The following is a 19,009-nucleotide window of genomic DNA, read 5'->3' on the forward strand; positions in this document are numbered from 1 at the left end:
GGGATGTTATTTTATTGTACATGGATGCTGGATTTTGATAAGAAAGACTGTTAAAGAAAATTATAACAAGTATATGTGTAATTTATTATTAAAGACACACTGAATGACTAATAAATATATTTAAAACTATGTATTTATGTACAATGTCTCAATTTACTCAGATCTCACACTTTACAATACCCGCCAAGAAAATGGTAGAGTCCAAATAATTTCCCACCATGCATCATACAAAATGTCGCTCTCATGTTGCTTCTGGGAGGCGCATTTCTCATGTTTATCGAACCAAAGTAATGTTTACGGGCTGACTTCTTTTCGGCTTCCAGATGGAGGCAGTAAAGTACTCGTAGCCCCTCTTAAAGATAACGTTTTGTGTCTCGAGTATGTGAAGGAAAGGGGTAAATTGAAGCCAGTCGCAAAGGAAGTTCAGTTCATATACAGTAATCCAGGTACGATGGACAACTCGACCTTTAGTTATTACTTGTCATTTGATTGGCCGAACCTGAGCCACACCCACCTAAAACTTTTAAATGCCAAACAAACAAAATAAATGAAGCTAAACTACTTCTAGTCTACAGTTCACATTATTTTATGTACGTACAATTATACAACTTAAATAATAATAAATATGTGTGGATGTAACATTTGACAAATTTGTCTGATCATTTCCATTTGGGATTTGAATTTGATCAAAACGAATAAGTGATAATGACAAAAGATAGAAAATTTGATGAATTTGGATTTCTTTCCGTATGGCGCCACCATCTTTTCACTCATTTTTACATACAGGGATATCTCATTGAGGTAAATTCAATACTGTATTATTTCATATCAAATGAAAAAGTGGTGGCGCCATACAGAAACTTTTCCTTGGATTTTATTATGGCAACCAGCAGGCCACAGTTCACAAAATGCAGTATTATTATTTAAAAGTCAGTAGAAAAGGGGATATTGTAGAAAGGTGAAAGGGTACACCGGTGCTGTAGGAATTGGGTGTTACTAGGGTTGGTTGCGAGGGATAAGTGTGAGGATAGGGGATGGGACATCGGATGGGTGTAAGAATGATGAATATAAGATAGGGATGTTTTGTGTCGGTTTCTTTTTAAAGATCTTTGGGATTTTTTTTTAGGGGGTGCCCATTGCACTTGTGTTTAACCCCTTTTTAAATTGGGATATTTACCCTAATTCAAAACAGTTCCCATGAAACTTTCATGCTTTAATTGTAAAGATGATTTCTGATTTATCTAAGTTCAATTTAACATGCCTGATCTATTTCTATAAATCTACTTTCTACATTTGTATCTAGATGATGCAGAGGTGGTTTCAATCAGTGCTTTTACCAAGCAGCCTGAAGCTACTGGATTGGTTGTCGGTATCACATTCACAAAGGTTAGTTCAGTCATCAGTAAAGGAGGATTATAAAAATGGTACCAAGTTGTTTTAAAGTTACGTTTACATTGTTTTGGGAAGTTCATTTATAAATTCATTTCATTCATTCAAATCAGAAACCATCAGGTATCATACAAACTAACCTCTTGAATTTCGAGAAAATGATACAATTACATTTGTTTGGTTTTGTGCATGTTTCTGTAAATAATCAGAATTACAAACAAAAATCTCAAGATTTTTTGGAAAATCAAAGTGACTTTGTGAACCCTTCAGAAGTAGCAGTGAGGTTTCTTCCTTCCAGAATCACGATAAACAGCACATTACAGCTGCTCAATTGTCACTCATTTCAATTTAAGACTTGACATTCTCAAATGTAGCAGCATTTCAGACTCCAACAACTGTCAGGATTTAGTGTCTTTGTTCCATTTTTGTCCTCCATGTTTTCCGCCATGTTCTGACATAACAGCAACCTTGAGTTTCATATTTTAATGTTCTAAAACCACATTTGCTTAGAAAAAATTATTTCCCTGTCGGAATGTCTACTCAGTAATTATGAATGGCCACCAAAACCAGGACCGGAGCAATAGAGAATGACCACTGTTAGCCTTTGTGACAACCCAACAATTACTATCAAGACTTTGTATTTGGAAATAATCCTGAAGTTTTACAACTTTTTTGTTCATATCCAAGGATGATGGAAGTGACAGTCCCAGCCATTACTTCAATATTTACTACCCTTGGGAGAAGGATGCAGACTTCAATCTGGACAGAGATTCACGTGAGTATAGTGTCTGTGATTCCTACAAGTTCTTCAGCTTTGTCAATGGTCAGATCAAGCAGATGTGACATTTGGTTTTGCCATTTGAGTTCCAGTTCATTTTTTTCTGGCTTCTTTTTTTTGTAATGTTTATTTATATTTAAAATGTTAATAAAGATACAATGAAAGTCTGATGAGAAAGATTCAGCTGAATTCAGAGTCTACTTGCTGAGAAAACAGCCGAAAAATTGTGCACTCATTTTCACAAGAACGTTGAATCCATCAACATTTTAGCGAGGTGACAGTGGGTGCATTTCTTGATGCAGCAATTACAACAGACACAACCTTAAGAGATCTGAGAAACGGTTCATGTCATATTACTGAGGGAATCCTTTCTCAAGTTCAACAGCCTTTTCTTTTCAGCTTTACTTATACCATACAAAGCTTCAAATCGTAGGCTACTTATCTTATCTTCTCAACCAATCCACACCTCATTATCTTCAAGAACTCATTCATCCTTATGTACCTCATCGTACCCTCCGCTCCAGCTCTACCTCTCAACTAGTCCCATACATCACTCACACGATGTCTTATGGCCACCGCTCGCTCTCATATTCTTCACCCTCACTCTGGAACAACTTACCGCACAACATCAGAACTGCTCCAAACGAGAACATTTTCAAACATCTGCTAAAAACTTACCTGTTTACTCATTAATTTTTGTAAAGAGCTTCGGGACTGTTGTGTGAAGCGCTATATAAGTGCCGTTCATTATTATTATTATTAATATTGACAACACTTCTGAATTATGTCTAATTTATGATGTCCTTTTTAACATACTTTTTTATTTGCAGAGGGCTGGAATAACATTGAACATTTACTGGATTTTATACCGTACTACTTGTGTCACACAGAGTGAGTATTGATACTGTAGTTCATCGGGGGAAATCCAAGTCTAGCTTTGAACAAATCTGGTGGATATAATGTTATAAATAAACAAACTTTATAATCTAATATGCAAAGTGCTACGACCAACATAAATGAGTTGTGGCATAAGTATAAACATTGTTTATGGTCTAATGTTTAACCCCTCTTTTAAGAGGGGTCTGTTTTGAAACTAAATTATGCTTGAGAAAGACTCTGCTTTGGACAAAACATTTGGACATTAACATGTTTAGGCCTACTTGTTTATAATTAAAATGTGGAATTAGTTAACTAATAGTTCAGAGATAACTGGACAATAACTTTACATTTTTCATCTTTGTAGCATAAATCAAGAGAGAGACTCTGTTTTTCTTCTCACTGGAGGCGACGGTAAAGTCCACTTGTATAAAGAGGTAAATAACTTCACGAGTTAAAGACGGGGATCTTTTTTCTTTTGTTTCCCATCCTGACTGGATTTTTTTCCCGGAATTGCCCAAATCTGTTTTATTGAGAGTATCGCTGGCACAAAGGAACTCGTGACTTGAAGAAGCCAAGAGAACAAAGATTCTCCTGAAGCACCAGGATTTGTTGTTTATCCATCGAGAATATACAAGATTCAAGCACAGTGAACGTTAAAAACCTTGGCCCTGAGACATGACTGCCAATTGGGTTCAAGGTGGGAACCAAGACTGGAATCTACCTCAATTTGAGCCAAAATACTTTGAATTCAATGATGGAACCTGGATGCCACAAATTTAAGTAAACTTTCTTGCAAAAAAAGAAGAAGAGGTTGTGTTATCCCTGATTTCATGAAATCAGGGATAACACAATAACCTCGTCCAAAGGTGGAATTTAACATTATTTCCCACCTCTATCTGCCCTCTTTGTGAGGTTGAAATGAAGAGTGAATGCCGTGTGCCTGCTCTGTAGTAGAAAATACAGACAAGACATACAGGTATTCATCTTGGCGCTAACTGGCTAACGAGAACTAAAGCATTTCATTGATTACTACTTTTCAATTTTTTTGAGTAAAAAACTTTAACACGTGATTGTTTCCAGAGTTGAATTTCTGTGGCTGTTATTGGTTTTTACAGGGCAAAGGTTCTTCCAGTCGCTTCTCAGAGCACCCGGTAGAAGATCTGTTTCCTGAATGTGAAGATCTTCCAAGCATGTAAGTCATCAAACCATTATTGCATACCCCCTCTCCCCTCCTCTCAATCCAAGTACATAAAGCAACTATACATTTCGATTGTAATAAGTTGAGTTACAAAATTACATCAAGTACCAAATTATACAATGGACTCCGGGGTTTGGGTTAAGGAAAAAATGCTTTTTGTGCCTTAAACCTACATGTACGGACACACAATGATGAATGACAGGACAGGATAAGGTAGTGCAAAAGGAACTTTTACACAATACACAACCATACAAAATTGATAAGCATTTGAAAATTATGAGTGTGCATAAAGGAGTGTTTTTTTAAAGTTTGGCAACTAATATTCCCTGTGGTGAGGGTGATTTTCCCTCCATGACTCATCGATTCAAATCCAGAGTATATGTATACAGTGCTATAAGGGTAAAAACTAGTTGTATTCTTTATCTCCGATGCAAAAATAACGTCTATGAATATGTTAATGTCCTCAGAGCTCTGTGGTTACATTGTGTCTCGTTACCAGATGAAAGACGATTGACTGCCATCGGTTGCCAAAATGGATACCTTCGATTATCTCTAGTCTCCTGTAAGGCAGATTGTAAGTATAGTACCATGCTCCCTCCATATGTAATATAAGGTCAAATGTATTCTGCTGGAACTCTTACAGTTGACTATTATTTAATTTTATTTGATAATTTTGCACATGTATAATAACGTATACTATTGTATGCACAGTATTTATTTCAAATGTTGATCATATCACACTTGTTAAAGGTTTGGTTGCTTTCTCTGAGGTGGGATTCAAATCAAGGTCCACATAGTTGAAAGGTCGGGCATGACATAACTTTGACCTCCTAACCCAAATTTGATTCTTCCTTTAATGGAAGAAAACAAAGCTAACTGCATTTTTACAACTCCTCTCCTTTAATATTGTTTGTCTGACTGTTGTCTTTTCAGACACAGACATTGTAAGGACTTGGGAGCTGCAGCATGACAGCGCCATCACCAGCGTCAATCTCTTCCAGGGTCGCTCTCCAGTCAAGAGACCCTCATTCTTGCCAATAGGAGAAGGCGATGACGATTGCTCTGGCGCTAACAGTGTGTCTGGGGATGAAGAGTGGCATCTACTAGTGACTAGCGCACTAGAGATTGCTGTTGTATATAGGTAGATATAGCTTAGTAAGACTACTAACTGGAGTTATTCCAAACTGATTCCTTAAATAATAAAAAATGGCTAGAGTTATCATGATCACAGGCTAGTTGGACGTGGGCCCACCAGAAGTACTATGTTTCATTGGGGACTTATGATAGACTCTGGACCCTAGCTACGAACCGTGGCTAAGGAGATCAGTGCAACGGAACACCAGCTGTCTATGTTGTAGAGTGAGTGAGTAAGTTTGGGACTGAAAGATTTTAGAGAAAACCCATGTGATCATGGCCAAATTTCACGGCTGTGCTTACTGCCAAATTCTGCAATTGCAGTGACAATCTTTTGCTTATAGGGCAAGTGCAGAATTTATCAACTTTTAAAATTATGTGAAAATTGTGACCAAAATTGCAAGACCTTTACCCAGTAATTACTTTAAAAAAATAGTTTTTGGTTGAACAATGAAAAATTCACTAGAGCAGGACAGGAACCTGCTGCCTCCGAATCAATGTGCCGGCACTCTACCAACTGAGCTATCTAGTGCTTTGTTGGCGGTCTCCCTATTTTGTCAATATCTTTGTATGGGGTTGCCAGTCTGAAGCCATCCAACCTGTAACTGCCTTGTAGCCAGGGATTACACACCCACCTTTCTGATACAACAGAGGCATCATCTTAAGAAAATATAACTTTTTTACTTCTAATAATATCAAGTATAAACTATAACTTGTTTCCACCTGTTTTCTACATAGGAATGTTCTAAATAACGGTTTCCAGAATCAGTTGGTGTTACCGGATAGTGATTGTTTTGACTGTACACTGTGTGCCTGTGTGGCTGATTTGGATTGGGATGCACATAATGAAATCCTCATTGGCACTTATGGGCAGGTAAATACTTTCTCAGGAATCTTCTTATGTTAATGAGCAGGACAGTTCTTTTCAGAACTGAGAAGTCTCCCGAACACCCGAACAATCTACTCTGCGGTAGTAGAATAAAGCAAGACAGTTCTCTAAGAACAAACTCTACCTGGCAAGTAGATACACACCTGGTGTTACCGCAAACCAAATATATATTGATACCTCACCATGCAATGCCTCAAATCCTATAAAATTTTCTTATGATTTGCCCTTCTGGGCCGAATTTTAGTAGAGCTGCTTTAGCAGAAAACAATGTGTAAACAATTTCTGCTGAGTGAAAATAAGCAGGACAACTGATTGTAAATGTGACATGTTATTTTGGCTGGTAAACAATATTGTGGTAAGCATAGTTTTGTTTTGCTTTGATATAGCTACAATTTATGCTTAAGCAGCTCAATGAAACTAGGCCCTGGATTGTACTTGTACTGAAAGTATCGGTGTTTACAAATCCGCTTAAGTTTTTTGGTCGAGTAATATTTTTTAAGTTACAGACTTTTATCTGGCTGTACTGTGTAACATTTTCTTTTGTGCTGCAGACTGTTCAAGTCTCACGCGTATCGAAAATGACAAAATAACTCAAACCAAATATGTATCTTTTTATAAAAAAATTAAATTTTCTTTTTAAGTTCTGTTTACAACAAATTCTTGAAAATGAAAACAGCCTGAGCAGTTTGTTATAGATGCAATTGCAATTTTTACACAAATCATGTTTTTAAACTTCATTTGCCAATCATGCCCAAATTGTGACTATTAATAGGTTTAATGATAACATGAATGTCAGTTTGGCAACGTATTTAGTTTACCTTTGCCAATCCTAGTGCATGAGACCTATGCAGAAGCACCAGTGCTTGAGTCGCGTGCTTTTAACCACTTGGCCGTGACACCCCACAAAGATACAGTAGGGTTTTAATAATCCCAAACAAAAGCACGTCCAAAAGACGTCAAGATGCCCCTTTGGTAAACACTGTGATCTGACATAAGCATTGTCTGGCTTTTCATTGGTCACATACAGGAACTACTCTGCTACAAATACTTCTCAAGTGACGATGTGAAACTGCAGAAAAGTGAAGGAAACAAAGCAGCAAAAGAAACCAGAGATGATGAAAACCAAAGAAGCCCAGTGTTGAGACAAGAGGATGGTGACATTCTGGAAGGTGATTTACAGGAAGATCTAGAAGGAGAAGAGCGGGAACCAGACATGGTTGAGTGCGGAGATGAGAATCCTTGCCAGGGGGACGGACGTCTCAGAGGAGGAGAGTATCGACTCGTATGGCAGAGAAGCTTTGCCCATCCACTCCTTGCCATGAAATATGTGGATTTGATGTCTGATGGATTGTATGAACTCATACTGTTATCCCAGAAGGGAGTGCATATCCTCCAGGTGGGTGTAGGGACTACTCTTCATACATTGTAAAATTTAGATTCTTATTATATAGTTCTGGTAGTGGAACCAGGGGTGCCTCATAAGTGAACTTAAGCACTGTAGCACGCAGTCATAAGGAAACCTGTAAACAAGGGTATTTGCTTTGTGAACAAGAAACACCGGGGTTAACCCCTACTCTTCCGTTATAAGTGTTCAGGGGTCGAATTTATAAAGATAGTCCTAACTTAGGACTAGTCCTAGGAGTTATTAAAGTCTTTAGGTTAGTCCTAAGTTTAGTAACTCATCCTAACTCGAGATTAGACTAGTCTTAACTCTTTGTAAAACCCACCCCTGGGTTATTTTACGTGCACTACCAATCCTAGCACATGGAACCTATGGCTTAATGCCCAATCCGAAGGAATAAGAAAGTATGTCATAAAAGTATCTTGCTCAGGGACATTAGTGTCATGTTCCGGGACCTCAGGGACATTAGTGTCATGTTCCGGGACTGTGTACCGGTAAGCTCTTTGGTAGAAGCAATAAAAACTTCTTCTGCAACACAATGATCATGAGTCTTGTTAATTCTTATGAAAGCTCAAGCATATTGCTGCATATGTTGTTCGCCAAGTCTTATGATCTGGTAATTGATGCGGAGAACTTTAGCTGGAAAAGTTAGTTCAGTTCCTATCTATTTAGCAAATATTTTCAGTCCAACAAAGGTGCTGAAAGGGTGGACGTTCAAACTATAGGAATCTCACTTACTTCGAGACTAATTATGTCAAATTGTATGAACATAATTAACTGGCATATTGAACCAGGCCACTTGTTTTTTTGTAACTCAAAAATCCAAATCAAAGCACAAGACTCTAACTATTAGTTTGTTCATTTGTGTCGTCATTCCAGCATGATTTGACGGAAGCAGCTCGCATGTGTGTAGAAAGACTGACTGATATCCCTACACCTTCCTCATCGGAGGATACAAGGTGACAAGAAAAGCAGAGCACTCATGATGTACCGGTGGACATTGACTTGAGGAATCAGCTAGGACTATTTTAGATGGAAACTTGAGGACTCAGCAAAACTGCTATAAGATGGAAACATGAGAAATCCTCTTAAACTCTGTAAGACGGACGTTTCCCCAGGGATAATGATGCACGTAGCAGTGGACTTGAATCCAGACCTGGGCCCAACTTCATAGAGCTGCTTAAAGACTTCAAATCAGATGATGTGTTTTTCGGCCAAATGTTTCTTGACTGAGTTGTATCTTTCCTCTAGCACTCCAGTTTGAATCCTACCGAGGGCACTACGTGGATTGGGTTTTCAGTCCCTAGTTGACTGCTTGGATTTTCCCTGGAATAATTCTCTGGGGTTTTCCTCCCATATCTAAAACTGAAATTTCCTTAGCAGGTATAGCATAAGGTTGCTTTTCTGAAAATCCTTGGCTTCACAGTCAGAACTAATAAATAAAATTTAACTTGCAAATGTCTTATTTGCACTTATCAGCTATTCACAACAAATGTACTGGCATAAAGCCTGCATGCAGGGCATTCTCACTAAATAAACGACAGAGTGGATGACACCACAAGAATTTCATTCACTTTTGTTGGATTAGAGGACTACAAAGAAATTATTTTATTTTGGACCATGTTAATAGGTTACAGCGCCCTCTAATGGTGCCAAGTAAATAAATTAGTAGAGGGCGCTATATAACTTTCATATGGACCAAATGTAATAATAACTCCTTTGCAGAATTTGTGTTAAAAAAAAGTATGGATTCTGGCTTTGTTCATGGTAACCTGGTACAAATACCTTTCTATCAAACTCTAATATTGGTTTAATTTTTGACAAAACTACTGCAAATGCCATTTTTCGCAAACAAATGGAAGATTGATTCTGAACTATTTTTAAAAAGTATACAAACATTGGCTATTGATATGTTTATATTAATTGTGGTTCTGTTTATAGTGGAACAACACTAGAATTGTATAGGTATTTGGGAGCAATGGATACATTTTTAAAGCCCAAACTGCTGAAATGGACTTTCTTTTTATTTCAAAGAGACAATTAAAGGGAAAGAGTATCAAATACAAAACTTAAACAACTTCTCGATGCATACCCACAACTTTCAAATAATTATGTGCTCATATTAATTTTGGTTTTTACCCATACACCGATGTGTATAAGCACTGTATATTCGGTACTTCCGAGGTCCTGTTAAAAAAATCACAGGCATATTACTCGGGTGGGATTCGAAATCACAACCCTTGTAATTCTAGAGCAGTGTCTTACCAACTAGACTACCGAGATTGCCTGGTAGCTAGAGGCAGTTCGACTTCTATGTTTTGGCAGCGGCACTGCAACAATATAAGAGATAATTATGTGCTCATCCATTTTGTATGATTATGTCTAAGCAACTGCATGCACAGGTTTCTTTTGTTGTACTTTATCCTGTCCTGCATCGTTGTCTATTCATAGGTGAGGTAAAGCATTTTGCTTCATCCAAATCAAAAGTTATCCCTTGCATATTTTGCTACCAATGTTCCTGTAATGTTATATAACTCAACTTATCACAAACAAATGTGTAACTTGCTTTTCAAGGGACTATATTGAAATAAATGTACTTGAATTGAAGATTATTCTCTTTTATTTTTTTCAGTATGTTGCTTTCGATTGCTCAAAGTAACTTAATGTTCCTATTTACCCCCTTCATGTTTTAAATAATGAACTGAAAATGCCAATATTGTTTGTGGTTCCAGCCATACACATTTAAGATACATGAACGAACAGTTGAAAGCATTTGGAATTTTCTTAAGAAGATGAAAATGCCGTCTTAAAATCTGAGGATTTCTTTAACAAGTTCTCTTACAGGTATGGTCATCTTGTCAGCAGAATTATCAAGAAAGATACAATAAAGGTCAACTTGTGAAAGTTTCAGTTGATCAGTATCTACTTGTTAAGAAAACAGTCGCCTTATTTTCATCATGAGTGTCAAATCCATGCGCAATATCAAAGTCAAGTTACAGTGGGTGGGTAGTAAGTAACTCTGGCGCAGTATTCACAAGCGGAAATTTGAATCTCAAAAAGTTGCCTCTTAAGGTGATTTTAGGAGTTTTGAATTTGTCAACATACTTGTATTGATTTTTAATCAACAGGGGCAGTTCAGACAACAATGATTTCACAGGATGCTTACTACCATTAGAGTGCTGCCAACTCTTCCTGATTCTGCAAAAAAGTTCCCTGAAAATCAACCAATGTTTCCATGTTCTGATGAACAAACTTGAAAATCTCCCTGATCATTACACAAAATCTCCCTGATTGCAGGATGCACGTGTTGGTAACTCTAGGACAACCATCTTCAGAACAAGCAGGCTTTCAAAAACAAATTACACAAAATTCTTTTCGAAGTCTCTACCAAAAAGTCTCTACCCTAACCTTATCAATAAAATATGTATAAGAAAGAAACAGACAATTAATCAAACAAAGACTCCATTGTTTTTCTTGAAGAAATATCATTGGACCATTCGGTGCTTTTATTAATACTCTCAATAATGAACAATTGATAAAGATGAATACTCCATGAGTGCGGGATACTTTTAAGACATTGTCTAAACACAAGACGTGTGAAGTCAGGCTGAGAAGAAGTAGAAGAGAAAACACAATAAGTAACGGTCATCTCTCTGAGAGAGAGCTAACTTAATACAGTCCACATGTACAGTAAGTTTAAACGCTATGTACAGAATGTACACAAAGGTTAAGGGGGTCTTCTTGTATGTAAAACACACACAATGAATAACCCGTGCGACAATGGTATCCCATTTTCTTTTCTAAAAAAACAACAAACAGGAGACCTTTTTTTTACGAGGAGTTAAACAAAAAACCTTGTATCCTTGTATGTTGTTGAGTTTTCTGTCGACTTTCAGATGTCCATATTCTGAGAGGGCAGTATAGACAAGAGACTGTTAAAGACAGTGGTATTATTGGTAATTGTCAAAGACTAGTCTTTACAGTTGGTGTATCTCAACATATGCATAAAACAACAAACCTGTGAAAATTTGAGCTCAATCGGTCGTCGAAGTTGTGAGATAGTAATGGGAAAAAACACCGTTGTCACACAAAGTTGTGTGCTTTCTGATGCTTGATTTCGAGACCTAAATTTTAGAATTTGAGGTCTCGAAATCAAATTCGAGGAAAATTACTTCTTTCTCGAAAACTACGTCACTTCAGAGGGAGCTGTTTTTCACAATGTTTTATACTATCAACCTCTCCCCATCACTCGTAATCAAGAAAGGTTTTATGACGATAATTATTTTGAGTAATTACCAAAAGTGTCCACTGCCTTTAAACAGTCATTTTAACAGTTAATAAATTCTCCATACTGAACTATGCATGCATTTAAGCATAACTGTTTTTAATCTACTACATGTTTGTTGTTCCATTTATGTACAAAGTGGCCATGACTGTTTATACATCCAACTAAAACAGAAGTGAAGAGTGGACAATGTAATTCTACACGACAGTGATCTAATGTTATTACAGACTTGTAGAACAAGATTTGAATGTCCAACTTTGTTGTGAGGGTTCACATCCAGTGTGTTTCAATTTAACCCAGGGCCAAATTACATAGAGCTGCTAAGCACAACAAAATTGCCTTGATAAAAACAGGATTACCAATCAAACTTCCATGTGATTTTCAGGATTAGCAAATAACAGCTGAAATACCAGTAACAAGCAATATGCAAAAATATGCAAATTTGGTTGGTAATCCTGTTTTTATCAAGGAAGAAATGTCATGCAAAGCAAGTAGCAGACTACCAACGCAATGATATGTGATTTATAAATACATCTGTAAATCCCTGCTAAGCAACTCTACTTAAATCACTTGAACGCCAGTTACACTTTAAGGTTCAAAATTCACAGCAAATGAATGCCCCCCACATGAATTTCTGTTACTAAAATCATTTGCTCCAGTTAACAACATCTTCAGAAAAAGAAAAAAAAAAAACATTTCTGCATAATATTCCACCGGCAGCCAGCCAAAAATTGCATGATTTCTGCATTCAAACTTATTGTAGTTAACAGCTCCATTGAATTTCCTTTGTCATTTAAACAATGATAGATCAAAATACATTCAAACAAACCCATGTCAAATAGCTATAGTTGCATTTATCCGCACCCTTAGTTGGCACCAAAATAGTTTCAGGGTCCAATCCCACAGAGCTCTCCATTTGTGCTTTGATACAACTGGCTGCGGAGCTCGGCTTGTTTCTGTTTGTCAACAATTTGCATAGGCCAGAAAAATTTGCTTATCGTAGCTGTGTGGAGTTACCAGCTGAAATGTCCTTGGATTACTACTACTTGAGACTGGCTCCCTGCATCTCCTTTGCAACTCCATGCCAAATTTGATAGAGCTATTAAGCAATTTCAAGAAATCTTTGTTTAAAGCACAATCTAGCAGGAAACCTTTTCCTAGATTTTCTGTGCTCAGCCATTTTTGTTGTTGTGCTTAACGGCTTCACAAAATTGGGGCTTGTATTTAGTCTTGGTACAAGATGTTATTATGCAGTTTCTCGTAATGCACTACCAACCGATAGCCGCAGTGGTTGGTTCTTCAATGAGTAATGTTTTGCGATAAGACAACCAAGTATTGAGTTTATTGATAAATTATTTCAATTGTTTGTATTGTCCCTTCCACTGAATTTACACTGACGTAGTTTAAAATACAATTATATAAATTGATTCCACTTAATTTCATTTGCATATTTGATTATAATAATTTAATTACTTTGATCCCATTGATTTCATAAGCCCGTAACACTGACAGAGAGTGGCTGTGTAAAAAAAAAAAAAAAAAAAAATAAAATGAAAATTCCTAGCACTTTGGTTACAAAGTTGTGTAAGTTTTAAAGTTTGATTTCAAGTAAACTTCTTAATCGACCGACACTATTTCCTGTGAAATATTTGCTTGTCCTTGTTAAGAACGTATCTTCATTCTCTTGTATAAAAATAAATCGAGCAAAATGCCATTGAGGTTCAAAGGGTTGGAGAAATAACAGAATAAACAATAAGAGAGGGGTCACCAGTGTCATAGCTGATTATGACTAAGCATTAAACATCTAACAGTACTGCTTTGGTCAGAGAGTTGACCACACAAGCCGCTTTGTTATTTGAGCAGTTTGGAAGACCTACGGTGCATTCTTCAAATACCATGCTTTCCATTTCACGGAAGATAGTGGTACATTCACAAAACCTGCCCTGATTGATTAGAAGAAGAAGAAATATAATTCAATAAGTAACATCATTTCCTGATGTTACCATGGCCACACATGTAAATCTAAGACAGTCATTTATTTGTCACAGCCAAATGATAAACGTGTATTTCAGTTTTTCTGTGCAGCAATTTTGAATATTTTATTTGATTTAGTTGTTAAACATCTTTAAGTACCTATAGGTCATTCTTTTCTGAGTTGCAGGATAACCATAGATAAACAAACCCGACTACATTCCACGTTTGGCACATTGACTTCTCGCACACTCACATTATAAAATACTGTACGATTCAAACTTGTGTCTACGGGTGAGATGACAAAAGCATACTTTTCTTTGCCAAGAAAAACGTGACACTAAACTTGACTTCTATGGTCGGTGAAATAATAACATGACAACAGTGTTTTTGTTTTTCCCCCTGGACAAATACCAAAAATGCATCGAGGAGGTTTTTTGAGAAGGCTAGAGCTTTGTGACCTCGCCCTTCCCAGAATGGAACCATCTAAGGGCCGAGTGTAAAATTTAGCATTTTTTTATGTGGCTGATGAAGCCATGAAGCAAATAAAGTAATTTAGCCAGAGCCATTATTTAAGACATCTCTTAATTATCGTTTGTTTCTGCTGAAAAGGAACCAAACCCTGACCCAAGTTCATGAGACTGGCTGTCAGGTTTGATATGAAAGACACTGTTGGTTTAGATGGTAAAAAGAAAGCACATGAAAATAATACAAGGAGAGATTAGAGCTTGAAAGACGGACAAAAGATCAAAGTAAAACTGACAAAAAGAGATGGATGAAAATCTGTTGGGAGGGGGGGGGGTGGTTAAGAAAGCATCTCCAGACTAGAGATAATGAGGGTGCCCTCACAAAGTACGAAGACTTGTCGCTTGGCATTTTAAGAACAATTTTCCTTAAAACAAAATTGTCAAGGAATTATTAATAATTCAGTAGTTCAGGTGACAAAACTCAATTTGCTTTTACCCCGGTCAAGGCCATTGATTGTGTCTTCTTATGGAAGAGGGCAGCAGGAGAAAAACAAACCATAGTTATAATAAATAAATGATAATAATTGTATGAAAAAAGTGTATCACAGCTTCAATCAGTAAAAATGGTTTTGACTTCCATATCACAAGCTGACCTTGAGTGTTTCAATGTTAAAGATGCAATGTCAGATTTTTGGCCCAAAGCATTAAGAAATAGATTTTTTTGAGTGAATGGTATTTCAAAGAGTATCACCCGCTCTAACGAAAACAAGTTCAACTTTTACTTTTAATGGTCAGGAACCATGACAAAAATTTAAAACGTTTCTTATAAAACACATAAGAATTGGTCACGTGATAAATTGTTGAGATCCCGACAAAAACTAATTTTGAGCACTTTATTTCACTGCTACTAATAGTTGGCAGACTTTTTCGAGCAATGGCTCAAATGAAAGCTTGTAACTTTCTCGACTCCCATCAAAATACCTATTGAATTTTAAATCAAATTTTTTGGGTCAAATCGGCCAAAAATCTGACATAGCATCTTTAACTTGATCGATGACTGTGGGGTTAACGAAGTGTATTGCTAAGGGCACCATATTCTTCAACGCATGACACAGTGGCGATCAAGCCAGAAACATAGCCAGAGCTATACCCACATGGAAACGGCCTTTCAGAAATCATAAACCAAAGAAGGAATCGCTAAATGTTTGTCCAACTTAAGAGGAGATTAGTTACAAAAATGTACACTCTGGAGTAAAACGCATCACCTTACAGTGTATATATTGAGTGTAGGACTGGTTTTATTGATGGATGCTCTGTTTTTTTTTATAGTTTAGTATGGATATAAATTGATATCGATTCATTGTAATTGAGAATAACATTAGTCACATAAACAAACATGTTTAACAATCAAGTAGAGAAAGTGTTTCATTGTTTAGCTGACCATCAAGTTGCTTCATCAGACTAAGTTATAGTAACTGCTTTTTCACTAAACGTCAACCGAACATCGAACAGAACAAAATCAGAGTTGAGAAATTACTATTTTGGTACAATAACTTCTTGATAATTAGTTTGAAAACTACTGGGTTTGCTGTCGACTTAAACCGGCAAGCAACTGCTGATTATCATAAAGGAGGAGAATGCCAGGCACAGCAAAACTTTGATCTGTATTTTTTTTCCAGCGGCAAAGCTGAGAAACCATTGGCTTATCAGCTGAAATGTTGAATGCCTGTTCAAAACTGCAAAACGTTATGTCCCTGTTTGATGGGAAAAACCAACAACATACTTTTAACACTTTGATCAGAAATAATTATTAAAATAGCAAATGAATAAATAAATTGATGTCTAAGCATTTAGGTAATCCTTATCTGGTCAGATATGTTCAAATTAAATATGTTTTTTAACAAGCTTAAAAAAAAAAAAATTCTCGATTGAAATACATGATTTGGAGGTATAATCAGAAAAAACATCAGTTGTTTATTATTGGTTAAGACATAAATTGCTGGTGAAATAGACACAAACAGAATGAACATCTTTTCATTAATTTTGTAAAACTTAATTAAAGGGGTATTTGTTTTGGCCAATCTCTGATCAGTATAATTAAGGCAGTTAATTACAAAAAACTGATATCTTACATAATTATATTTACAACTACACAATAGGATAACATGCACCACATGATAAGCTTTTCCGTTTAAAACCACACATGAAATATGAATCCCTGCATAAGCGATTCACAAATTTCACAAAGCAGTTTCTTAAATAACACTGACGGAACATAAATAATGTCAAATAAAATGGTACAATATTCACAATTAAACAGACTGCAACTCCTAGGCTCAATAGGCCTGGTTCACAAAGGTTTATTTTACACGATGACTAATGATTTTTGGCACATCATTATCATTTCTTTTGGTTGAGGAAGCACAAAAAAAATGAACACTGAAGCATTTCAGCGAAAAAAGTTTCTGCTACTGTTGATAAAAAATATCCCCTTTTTAAAATAAATATTATTGGTTCAACAATTGTCCAGGCATTGACCAAATTTGAATTTGTGGCTACGACTAGGGCTATAGCTTAAGGTGCCACATACATTCGATGCATGAAGACAAAACGGTCCAGCCATAGCCGCAAATTCTAGCAAGTCCTATTTCCGAGTTGATTTCCCTTTCTGAGTGGCTGGTAGCATTGTATTTTTCTAGCAGCCGAAAAAAGTGCGTAGCGGCATGTGCTTTAGCGTGGTTTGTTTGCATTGCAAATTGGTCAAAATTTAGATGTGGACACGGTGTGATCTGGTAACACTAACAGTCTTCTAGAGACATCTCTCCTGGGTGGGAAACATCTCTCCTGGGTGCTCCTGGGACCTGGCAGATTTATCATGGTTGAATATTATTGACAATGCCCTTCTTGCATTTACACTTATAAACTTCTGCCTGTGGAATTGACATACAAGGCATGGGTGAGCTGTAATTTGTTGCTTTCTCAACCTGACGAAAAGAGTTAGAATCATCGCCTTCAACTGAGTTGAACCCATAGTTTGAAAACTTAAACTGATAAGTTTTTAAGTTTAAAGACTATGTCTAGTGGTGTTTCATCTTGCTGTATTCTCAGACTTTATCTTCATTTTGACAGATTGGCTCAGATGATTCTGTTTGTCAGAGGAGATGTTAAGGGAAGCCCCCCACATTGAGGGTGGTTTGTGGCTTACAATGTTTTGCCCTTCCTTTCCTCCAGGCTTTGCTGCGGAGCAACAGACAGACCGGGTAGGGGGAACCCAATGGATGATCTTGGTGTGGGTATCTCCATCGTACTTCATCAAGGATTTCAATCAGCAAACCTTGCTCCTTTATTCCTATGTCCCTTGACACTACTCTAATTCACTTATTATGTCAATTTTTTTTTCTATGACCTAAGACGTTTAACAAATAAGTCACATACAATACAAGAGGCAGTTTCTGTCCAATAGGGAGATTTTTATCTCAGAGATTGTTCAAGATCAGTACTGGGTACATCCCATCTCGGCTCTGCTGCATCTCCTCCGCCAAGTTCGCATCAAGTGCCACATGCGTGTTGCTTTAAAAAAAATCCTCATTCGATTTTATTTTCAAATGTTTGTCCAATCTATTGTCCAATATCCTGGCTTGACTTCGTTCATTTGGCACAAACTTTCTGCATCCCCCCCGACGCCTATCAGACGTTGAAGATCTCAGTTATAAGCGGGAAGAGACTCTCAAACTGTGAATCGGGTAGCTTCATCTGCATAAGGTCGTTGATGTGTCTCGTAACCAGGTCTCGAACGTCGGTCAACTTCATGATAAGTTTGGCAAAGAACACCTTGTCCTCAGGATGGTTGACTTTGGTCAGCATTTGGAGGGTTTCCACCATTGGCCGCTGGATCTTCTCAACTTCTTCGTGATTCTCAATATCCGGCCGATCTAAAAAATAAATAATAAAAAAATAAAAATGTATAAATAATAACAATAAGCATTTAGACATTATATTTCTATTGCAAATAGTAATGTATAGATGCACTCTAACTTAATCCCTAAAACAATGTAAGAGAAATGCATAAAGTGTCTACACAGCAGGTTAAAAATACTAAAACATTTGCTTAGGCGTGCATAAAGAATAGACATTTCATGGAATTTTGTTGGGGTACAAATTTGCAAGATAAATAAATGTTGAATCACAAATCGTGAGTGAATTCCCATAGGATGGTCAACCATTCCCAAAAGCAGCCTGCTCAAACTGCACTTTTCACCAGGGTAATACCTAATAGCGTAGAAGACGTTTCCCATCCCATATGTTCGTCTTAGCCTCTCTAAAATGACCTAATGAAAGCCTTTATGTGTACAACACCAGATACATTATGTGGTGCATATTACTTAGCTCCACCATTAAGGAATATCAAGGGAGTGGTAAGGGCTGCGGTTTGCACGGGGACAACTTGCCACAAACCGGCCCGTTATTTGATTTTTATGAGCAGACGCTGCTAGTACTCATGGGAAGAATGGTGTGATAGACTTAGGTATCAGTATTACAGGCTTTTAAACGGATACCCAAGGTTAGATAACTTGAATGATTTTACACAAATAAATTCTTTGAATTAAGAATTATTGC

The 19,009-nt window shown here is 36.9% G+C and overlaps 2 protein-coding genes across 6 annotated transcripts in view; one reads left to right on the forward strand and one right to left on the reverse strand.

Moving 5' to 3' along the window:
* The first annotated feature begins 232 nt into the window (after positions 1 to 232).
* On the forward strand, positions 233 to 10,256 carry LOC139936527 (KICSTOR complex protein kaptin-like). The gene is made up of 11 exons (XM_071931366.1): positions 233 to 446; positions 1,304 to 1,386; positions 2,077 to 2,164; positions 2,998 to 3,058; positions 3,411 to 3,480; positions 4,162 to 4,238; positions 4,712 to 4,818; positions 5,178 to 5,385; positions 6,117 to 6,252; positions 7,295 to 7,663; positions 8,549 to 10,256. Exons 1-11 carry the CDS (start codon positions 233 to 235, stop codon positions 8,630 to 8,632), a joined length of 1,497 nt encoding a protein of 498 aa, XP_071787467.1. The 3' UTR covers positions 8,633 to 10,256.
* Positions 10,257 to 13,480: 3,224 nt separating this feature from the next.
* LOC139936551 (vitamin D3 receptor B-like) overlaps positions 13,481 to 19,009 on the reverse strand; it is a 272,855-nt gene continuing 267,326 nt past the window's right edge. For all 5 annotated transcript variants that reach the window (XM_071931399.1, XM_071931408.1, XM_071931382.1 and 2 more), the window contains one exon: positions 13,481 to 18,324. In XM_071931399.1, coding sequence (XP_071787500.1) covers positions 18,080 to 18,324 — 245 coding nt within the window. In that variant the 3' untranslated portion in view covers positions 13,481 to 18,079. The remainder of the gene's footprint in view (positions 18,325 to 19,009) is intronic.

The sequence above is a fragment of the Asterias amurensis genome, chromosome 1 (genome assembly GCF_032118995.1).
Source record: "Asterias amurensis chromosome 1, ASM3211899v1".
Lineage (NCBI taxonomy): Eukaryota > Metazoa > Echinodermata > Asteroidea > Forcipulatida > Asteriidae > Asterias > Asterias amurensis.

What these genes read in the sequence shown, in the direction of transcription:
- LOC139936527 (XM_071931366.1), top strand. Translation starts at nt 233, where the DNA reads ATGTCGCTCTCATGTTGCTTCTGGGAGGCGCATTTCTCATGTTTATCG. An exon ending in GTTCATATACAGTAATCCAG is followed by an intron (nt 447 to 1,303) that starts GTACGATGGACA and finishes ATTTGTATCTAG; the next exon opens with ATGATGCAGAGGTGGTTTCA. An exon ending in AAGTCCACTTGTATAAAGAG is followed by an intron (nt 3,481 to 4,161) that starts GTAAATAACTTC and finishes TGGTTTTTACAG; the next exon opens with GGCAAAGGTTCTTCCAGTCG.